This window comes from Coturnix japonica, chromosome 26 (genome assembly GCF_001577835.2).
Source record: "Coturnix japonica isolate 7356 chromosome 26, Coturnix japonica 2.1, whole genome shotgun sequence".
Taxonomy (NCBI): domain Eukaryota; kingdom Metazoa; phylum Chordata; class Aves; order Galliformes; family Phasianidae; genus Coturnix; species Coturnix japonica.
Genome location: NC_029541.1, coordinates 4,803,270 through 4,812,188, shown reverse-complemented (window position 1 = coordinate 4,812,188; position 8,919 = coordinate 4,803,270). Strand labels below are relative to the sequence as shown.

The 8,919-nt window shown below is 52.6% G+C and overlaps 1 protein-coding gene and 1 long non-coding RNA gene across 2 annotated transcripts; one reads left to right on the top strand and one right to left on the bottom strand.

The window, feature by feature from the left end:
* Window positions 1-726: 726 nt before the first annotated feature.
* On the bottom strand, window positions 727-4,900 carry BTG2 (BTG anti-proliferation factor 2). Its single transcript, XM_015885343.2, has 2 exons — window positions 4,538-4,900; window positions 727-3,560 (listed from the first exon to the last, which is right to left on the bottom strand). Exons 1-2 carry the CDS (start codon window positions 4,689-4,691, stop codon window positions 3,220-3,222), a joined length of 495 nt encoding a protein of 164 aa, XP_015740829.1. The 5' UTR covers window positions 4,692-4,900; the 3' UTR covers window positions 727-3,219.
* Window positions 4,901-4,972: 72 nt separating this feature from the next.
* LOC107324909 lies at window positions 4,973-6,325 on the top strand. Its single transcript, XR_001559584.2, has 2 exons — window positions 4,973-5,424; window positions 6,105-6,325. It is a non-coding gene; the product is annotated as an uncharacterized LOC107324909 (long non-coding RNA).
* The last annotated feature ends 2,594 nt before the right edge of the window (window positions 6,326-8,919 follow it).

Sequence of the window (8,919 nt, the reverse complement as noted above, 5' to 3'; positions counted from 1 at the left end):
CTCTGGAAGCCCCCAGGGAGCAGCTGGGGGATGGCAGAGCCCACAAAACATTTTGGCATGTTTGTGACCAAAGCTAGCACCTGTGTGAGCTGATTTAGCTCAGTGCCCCTAAATAAAGTCAGCCTGAAGAGAAGGGATGAAGCACACAAGCCACACAGTGAGCAAGCTGCAGTCACCAGCCTGGGCACAACCAAAACAGGATCTGCCATGAATCAGCCCCAGGTGCTTTTGTTGTAACAGCCCTAAGCATTCCCAGGACATCTCCATCCTCTGATCTCTCAGCCTTCCTCCTGCTGACTCAGCCACCCCTGGAAGGAGGGCAGGAAGGGAGCAGGGTGGCACACCCAGACACCCAGGAACTGCCCCGTGCCTGGCTCAGGTCATTACCTGCTCGTTTCCAAGGTGAACAATGGTTTTATAGTGTTGAGTAAGAGACCCAGCAGGCAGCTCCATGCCCTCTGTGCTCTGCAACAAGCCCCCCACTGCCTCTGTGGGACAAGTCAAGGCAGCCACAGGGAGAAGGGCAGGACCCCACAGCCCCATTACTCATCAGACCCAGCCCCCAGCACTGCAGGGCTGTGCTCTGCACATTGAGTAAGCAGGTTTTTCCAAACCTCCTGTTACACAGCCAGAAAGCAGCAGTCACACACACTCTAACCAAGCCCCAGCAGCACAGTGCGGTCACAAAGTCCACCCCCCATTGTCAGCCCAGCAAGGAAACAAGGCTCAGCAATGCTATGTTTTTATTAAAGTAACAAAAGCATAAGGATCTGTACACTCTGTATATAAAAACACTACTGTACAATTAGTAACCATCCATTTCTTCCTCCATGTGTAGCTTACAAAGTTTCCACCACATCCACCCAATAAAAAAGCAGGTCCCAGTCAACAGTCCAGCTTTGTTTAAACAGTGAGAGGAAACCTCCAACCCCCTGGCCCCCAAACGCCTCCTGAAAACACACCATTTCAGCTTGTAGGCAAGAAGGCAACAGCACAGAAATTCACAGCTTTTACAAGGAACCAGCTACAAGAGAAAGGGGTTACACCTGAATTTAGTTGGGCTTGAAGCTAACAAGACACTTGAAGGTGAGGCTCCTCCACGCCAGGGATAAGGAATGGGACGTGGCTGCTTTTGTGTTAGAAGCAGGAGCACAGAAAGTGCAACGATAGCGCGTTCCTTTGGTGCGGGATGTTCCTCTGACATTCTTTTCTGCTAAGAGGGAGGGAACAGTAACAGGGAGGCAGACACCACAGCCCAGGCAACCCCACACCCAGACACAGGGGCCAAAGCAAACAGCATTTGTCCTGATCACACTGCAGCTCCCAGACAAGCAGATTTGAAGCAAGGACTCCAGGAAACACTCTGGTCCTTTTCTCCTTTGAAAAGAGAACTTGTTTTTTGGAAGTTCCCAAGTGCTCCCCTCTGGGTGATGTCACCCATTGCACCAGGGGAAAAAGTCCCAGCGCTTCAGTTCAGCTTCTGCTTCACTGCTGTGAGGAACTGAAGTGATGCAACTCCAGAGCAACCGCCTCGTACTGTTCAAGGACAACATAAAACCACTTGACATTTAATAAAAATGCTGTTTTTCCAGTTCAGGAAATCATCTGAAACTGCTACAGGAATCTGTAAGTTTTCCCACATAAGTAGTAGTCAGAACTGGGGAGCTGCACTTCTTTGTTTTAATGTATTGAGAAACAAGCCAAGAACTGTAGCAGACAGGAGGCTTCCTTCCTCTCCCAGAGCATCCATGGTTTTGAAATATATTGCACAATTGTCTGAGAACTTGAACCCAAGGCTGAGAAAAAGCAGCTCCAGGATGCCAGTCAGCTGCCAGCTCAGGAAGGAGGAAGGTTAAAATAAAAATGTTCTGCAAAACAGATCTGAAGTTTCATTAGAACAGGCCACGTCAATGCCCTGAATTTCCCCATCACTTCTACTGAGATCATTGGAGGAGCACCAGCTGGTTCATAAAAAAGCTAATGGACATCTCATGCTGGTGAAGGCTCATTCCCCAACAGCCAGTGTTGGGGCAATACTTTTGGTTCCCACCCCACCTGCAGAAGCCAGAGGGCCAAACACCTGAACGCCACTCAGGTAAACCACCATGAACACAAAACACCACCAGGACGACAAGAAGAGCTCTGCTTTGAGACGTGAAGGGCCAGGCATTGTGCAAGACAGGTACCAAGAAACCAGAACCAGAAACTGACCCTTCAAGGTCTCAGCTAAGACAGCTCCAAGGGGAGGAAGAGAGGGAGGAAAATATGTCAATTTAAAAGCAACACGGATACCAAAGCATCCGAGCACCCCAACCCCAGGCAGCCACAAGCACAGGGGAAGAATCTCCCAATACTTTTAGATTTAAAGACAGAGGAAAGAGGGGAACTTACACACCAATCTCTAGGGCACAAGGTGAGTTGCTTCAGCTCTTCCAGAGAAGTGACACAGAGCAGTATCAGAGTTGGGTTAGGCAACTTTTACAAACAAGAGGGGATGCAGCTGCAGGGCATGGGCTGATGTCTGAACCCCATGGAGGAGAAAGGCCTCAGTTCAGTGCTGGTTTCAGGGCTTGGAGTAGCCCTCTCAGTGAGCAGCGAACTGTGGTGACAGCCAGGTGCTGGAGAGCACCAGGAACAAATAGCACTGGGTGCCACCAAAATATTTACAATATTGGGGACCTCCACTGCACAGGAATCACAGGGTTCCCAGCACCAAACAGACCTTGGGGTTACCAAACATCATCCCAAGAGATCAGACCAGCTTAGGCATGAGTTAGTGAAGGAAGTGCAGAAACTCATCCCTTACCTAACAGGGCTGCAATGCTTGGTGACACAGCAGCACTGCCAGGTACCAGGACAGAGAGGAGGCGACACTTGGGTCCTGTCATCAGCTACACTTCCCAGCTGGCCTCCTCCCCCTCTTCCTCCATTCCAAGCTTCCCAGTGACAAAGCCAGCTCACCAAAACTGCCATCCAACACTAATTAGGTAGATATCGGCTTCATAATAAAAACCTCAAGCTTGCAACAGCTTTTTTTTTTTTAAAAAAAAAAAAAGGCACCTAAAAACACCGCTTCTGTCTGAAGCAGCGTCTGATATTTTAATTTTGATTTTCTCAGATTTTCTTAAAAAATATAAATAGCTCTTCATTTTAAAAATAGATCCTCAGGTGAGGTATACAGTAGCCCGTGTCTTGGCAGTGTAAGGACAAGAGGAGTATTTAGCTGGAGACAGTCATGATGTAGTTCTTCGAAGGGCTGGTGCGACCTAACATCATCTGGTTCTTACAGGTAAGCATCCCATAGGAGCTCACAGGCTTGGCTGCTGTCGCTTCGTACAAGACACAGATGGAGCCATCCTCACCAATGCGGTATGAGACCTCGTAGGGGTCCACCCAGAGTGTGAGCTCGCTGGGCAGGAGCTGGTAGAGCTGCGGGAGGCTGAGTCCGATCTGGCTAGCTGCCTTGCTAATAATGGGGTCCATTTTGTGGTTAATCCGGATGCAGCGGTACCCAGAGCCTTTGAACGGTTTCTCAGGAAACCAGTGGTGTTTGTAGTGCTCTGCAAGGGAAGCAAGAAGGGAAGCACGGTGAGCAGACATGTAGCAGCAAGGTCTGTATTTCAATGTAGTCCCGAGGGGTCCCACATCTCAATGCAGTCAGAGGAAACCATGTCCTGCTTCAGTCACCTCAGTCACAGCAGCTCCAGAGCAGAGTGCTCAGCTGCACGGCTGCCACTTGCAGAACCCAGGGCAGAAAGCAGCTCTTCAGGTCCTGGAAAGCCCCAGCAGCGCCACAGGGGATCCCAAAGCCTCCGCACCCCAGGAGTGAGGTGGCTGGGGGAGATAGAGTATCACCAGCAACAAAACCCCGTGGTCAGGGAGTAGCAGATGGGTCATTAGGGGCACACCACTGCCCCTTATCTTGACGGAGCAGCAGACAAATGCCCTCCTTTGGGCTGATAGCACCAGGGCTGCACTGGGAGGAGAGCCTCGCACCACCCAGCATGATACAGGGTGGATCTTCACTTGGCAGGGACTGGGCACAGAGCCCAGCTTTGGGCCCCCCAGGCAAACCCCAGAGACGATGCTGAGGGCACAGAGCTCTCCATAGGGGACAGGCAGACAGCTGCAGGGCTAAAGTGCCACAGAGACACGGGCAGGTGCCCACAGGGACATACATGGGTGCTCAGCACCGAGGGGGCCACAGCTGGGTATTGAAGGACGTGGGCAGGAACCAGCAGGGGACCCCCGGCCCCGGGAGTGACACAGAAGCTTCCGGTCTCAATCGAAGGGGCTGAAGACCGGATGGAGGTGGGCTCCGCAGGGACCTCAAAGCCTCAGTCCCATCCTTAGAGGTGCCCAAGGCAACGTATGGAGTCTAAGCAACCTGAGCCGTTGTGGAGGAGGGGGGCCCTCAGCCAGCGATGGGGCTGGGGGTAGTCGCGAGGTCCCTAAGGTCCCTTCCAACGCAGCTGATGTCCCTCCCAACCCAAACCACGCTGCGACTCCATGACGAGCCGTCCGCATCCCCCCTCACCTGCAAGCGCCTCCCGCAGCGCTCCGCTGAACACCTGCAGCTGCTGCTCGCTGACGCAGCCCCGCGTCCGCAGGAGCCCGGAGACGAAACCGACGGCGGCGGCGATCTCGGGCAGCATGTCGGCCCGCTGCGGGGGCACACGGCGCTGGCTCATGGCTGGTGGGGGGCGATGCCTGACGGTGGGTGGGTGCCTGCCCTGCCCGCTCGGACCCGCTCGGCGCTGTTCGGCTCAGCTCGCAGTGCCGCCGCCCGCTCCGCTCCGCCTTTAAGTACCGCAGCGCGGAGGGGCGGCAGCGGCGCCTCGGAGCCCATTGGGCGCAAGGAGAGCGATGCAAAGAGCGGCTGAGCTCAGCGCCCTGGAAGGAGTGACGTCGGCGCGGCCCTGAGAGGGTGGCGGGGGGGCGGGATGCTTACGGGAGGGCTGGTTACGGGAGGGCTATTTTTGGGCTGAGCGGGGAGGGGGAGGGGGAAAAAAAAAGAAAAGAAGCAAAAAAAGGGGCCAGGGCCGGGGCTCGTCGCGCCGCGTGCCAAGAGGCGGAGGGGTGGGAGGGGTCTCCATGGCAGCTGCGGAGCTGCTGCAGCTGTGGGTGCCCGGGGGGGGCCAGGTGGGTGAGAGGGGCGCGATGTGTCCGTTAACGGACCGACCCCCCGCGAGGGTGAAGCCAAGGCCGCTCCCCGCCCAGCTGTCGGCGATGGGCGCTGCGCCTTGTGCTGCCGGACAGCGGGAACCGGGAGGGGGGCTGCAGCGTGGGGACGTGTCACACCACGGAACGGGGAGGGCCAAGCCAAGGCAAGGACAGAGCCCAGACAAGAGCCCTCGGATGCCTCAGTCCAGCCCAGCAGCAGAGGAGAGGAGCAGAGCAAGCAGCACACAGCCTTGATGCATAGTAAGATGCAGGCAGCTCCCAAAAGCCACTACAGAACAGGGAGCTGCAGCAGCCAGCCCTGCTGCCACGATGGAGGCACTCGCCCAGCTTGTGGTGAAACTGGCCTGAAGCTAAAGCAACAGTGGGAGACCAAGCTCTGTTCTTGCCTTTGCTTTGATCCAATGAGAGAGTTGGTGTCAAAACAGGATGGGTTTTCTGATTTAATATTCACTGGCAGGGAGCTGGGATCCTTTGGAGCCGTTGTCAGGCAGCCCCAGATCCCTCCCTTGGCCTGCACTGGGGAGGATCTGAAGCCACAGTGTGATGCAGACCATGGTGGTAAGGCATCCTATGGCCAGGGCCTCACCTGGCTCCTCCATGAGCAGCGGGTGCAGCTGCAGGCACTAAAGCAGGTCAGGAGCTCACCTGGCTGTGCCCCTGCCAGCAGGGCAGCCTGCAGCTGGGGCACAGCCACTCCCGTCCTGGCACTGTGCTCACTCTCTGATAAGGCTCCCTGATATGATAAGGTGCAGCTGCCACCGAGCCCTGTGGGGCCACCTGGGCACCCTGCTTGTGTAGCAGTGTGTAGCCCCAAAAAAGGAGCAAGGAGAAGAAAATAGCTTTTGAAATCGTGGAAGATTGTAGTAGAAGATAATGCCCAAGCAGAAGTCCGTACTGACCCCATTTCTTGTTCTGCACAGTTCAAAAGAAACACTTTGAGAAGCAGCACAGAAGAAGTGTCAAGCAATAGAGAAGAGTGAACCAAGGGGTCCTTGGTCCTCCCCTCCCCGCTCCATCTGCTGCTCCGTTATCTGCAAAGCACAAGGAATCAGGCAAATCTCTTGCTACAAACCAGATTTGCCTTTGTAAGCTTTGAAATAAACCTCAGGATTAAAGTCTAAAGACTTTTTTTTTTTTTTTTTTAAGTCAGCAATACACATGAAAGAGCACATGGGTCCATGTGAAACCCAACACAGGGCACAGTGCAGGGCAGGGTCTTTGTACTGGAGCAGCAGCTGGGGCCCCCGGAAGAGACTGCACAAACACATGGAGCAAGCCTGTCTACACAGAGCTTGATTACTTTAAACACACCTGGACTGTCAGCCAGCAAACACACTCAGAGCGCGTGGGTACAGTCATAAGCAGCATGAAATTAGGAAGTAAACAAAGCCATCCTGGTAGAAGACACCTTTATACAAATGTATCAGGAAAAGCCAAAACAAAAACAAACTTTTCTTCCTTAGTAAAATGCAGGAGAGCTGAGCTGTGCTTGCAGCCTGACTGCACAAAGTGGGAAAAGGGGCTGTTCTCCCATCCAACAGAAGGAGCCCATTAAGAAGTACAGGGATGGCATCACCCAGAACTGAGTCAGTAGAAGAGGCGCTGTGTGCTCTGCTCTGCCAAGAACAGCACTCATAGCAAAGTGTGGGTTTGTTCACCATCAGGGCTCACAGTGTTCCTTAAGTGCAGCTGAAGCTCTGCCCTTGGCAAGCAGGTTCCCCTGGTCCCCCCTGCTCCACAAGTGGGTGCAGTCAGCAGTGGCACCATTCTCCAAATTCAGATCCTCCATTTGTTCTTAATCACCGTGTTAATACAGGCTCCCCTCGCTCTGCTCAGGGCCTTTGTCTTCCGTGCTCATATGGTCTGATACCAGCCCAGGCCCTGCAATCAGATTGTCTTCATTAAGCCCTTCCAATAAGAGATTTCCTGTGGAGCTGAAGGATCCCTAAGCGGGTTATGCACCCATAACTTCTGGCCTTGTTACAATAAGACTGCAGTCTTAAAGACAGGGCATAGACTTAATACACACTTCCAAATTGCTTTGAGGAGTTACAGAGTAAACAAACAATTAGAAGATAAAATTCATTTGAAAAAGAGAAGTAAGAGCTGTTTCAATGTCAGTCTGGCTAGATTTGTTTCTGCCCTGTGTCGTGCTGGAAATGGCTGAGAGCATTTTGATTTCAATTTAAAATAAAACTAACAAAATCAAACAAAACCACCAATAAACCTCTCCAAAGTGATTGGCCGGACTAGATTTGTAACTGGTTTGATGGGAGTTAAACATCTGATAGGCTTTCAAACACTCTGGCCCTGTTTATCCAAATGAGGTTCAGAACCAGTTGAGCTGGAAAATTTACAATAAAAGGGTAATATTTGGCTTTCAGTGAAGGGTTGATATTCAGCATGGACAGAACGAGCTGCTCACAGGACTCGGGCTTTTCCAGAGTCAGCAACTCCAGTGTTTTCTGTACACCTAAAAGACAACTGTTCCCACGCTGTGCTTTCACCTGCTGGGTTTGGAGGGGCACCCATGTACCACATTGGGCTGAAGTTCATAAGGCGTTAGACACAAAACCCAGCTTCTGAATATCAGCAGAGTCAGCTGCCAGTCAGACAGCCGTGGTGTGAATCCACAGCCCCTGTTATCAGCAGTGAAATAGTTACACACAGGATTCACATCCAAATCTGCCTGATTAGACATGTCCCACGGATTGCTAAATTAGCTGTCGCTTCTCCCAGTTGGGCCCCTCCCAACTACCCCAGGATTTGAGAAAGACTGTAAGGTTATCGGTGTGGATACAGGAAGGCTTTCCTTACATTAAAAACAAAAACAAAGTTTCAGAAGCAGTTCTGAGCTGTAGAGACAATCGATGTAGCAGCCTGCTTCCAATCTCATTAGCTGGCTCTACCGGAGATGGCACAGACATCACGATGGTGCTGCCACCAGCTCCCTGGTTGCTAGCAGGGGTTCAGCATGATCAGCTGGAATCTAAGGAGAAAATGCCCAGGGGTAAGCAGTGTGTTTAATCATAGCTGTAATTGGTAACCTGGGTCTGACCCCAGAAACAGGCCTAGCAGGCAGGGTAAACAATAAAGCAAGAGTCTTAAGCCCAACCTACACTTAGAGCTAATAAGTCCTTTCAAAACACACAGTTGTGAAATGTGGCTGTGACTGAACCGTGTGAAATGCAGTTGTGAGCAGGGAAGGAGCTGGGCAGAAAACAAAGACTTTTTAACCTGTTAGCTACTGAGATTAGCCCTCATTCTGCAGCACATATGGATTCCTGGCAGTGTGAACCAGAGCCTGAACATGTGCTAGCCTGGCCAAGCTCTCGGGAGCTCAGCATCCTGCACACCTCCATGGCCTAGGCTTCACTGAGCACCTTGCACCTTGCTGAATGCCTGCTAGCAGCTCAGTCCTTTCTTGTCCCTATTTGTGCTGCCCATCACCTGGCTCCCTTCCACAGTGCATGTGCAGATGCAGCACTGGATGGATGAATGGAAATACTTTGGGCTGTTCCATGGGGCAGTTCCATCTGCAGGCTATCAGGATGCTAAATATTCCCCTCTGCCTCATCCACGGAGGGTATGGAGCGAGGGCTGGATGTTCTCCAGCACTTTGGGAGCACAGCCCAGGGCTCCAGCAGCCACCTGCCGTGTCCCCAGGAGGTGCCTTTCACCCAACAACCTCCCTCTGAGCCACTTTCCTTATAGCAGGCCATATTTCCTCATGGA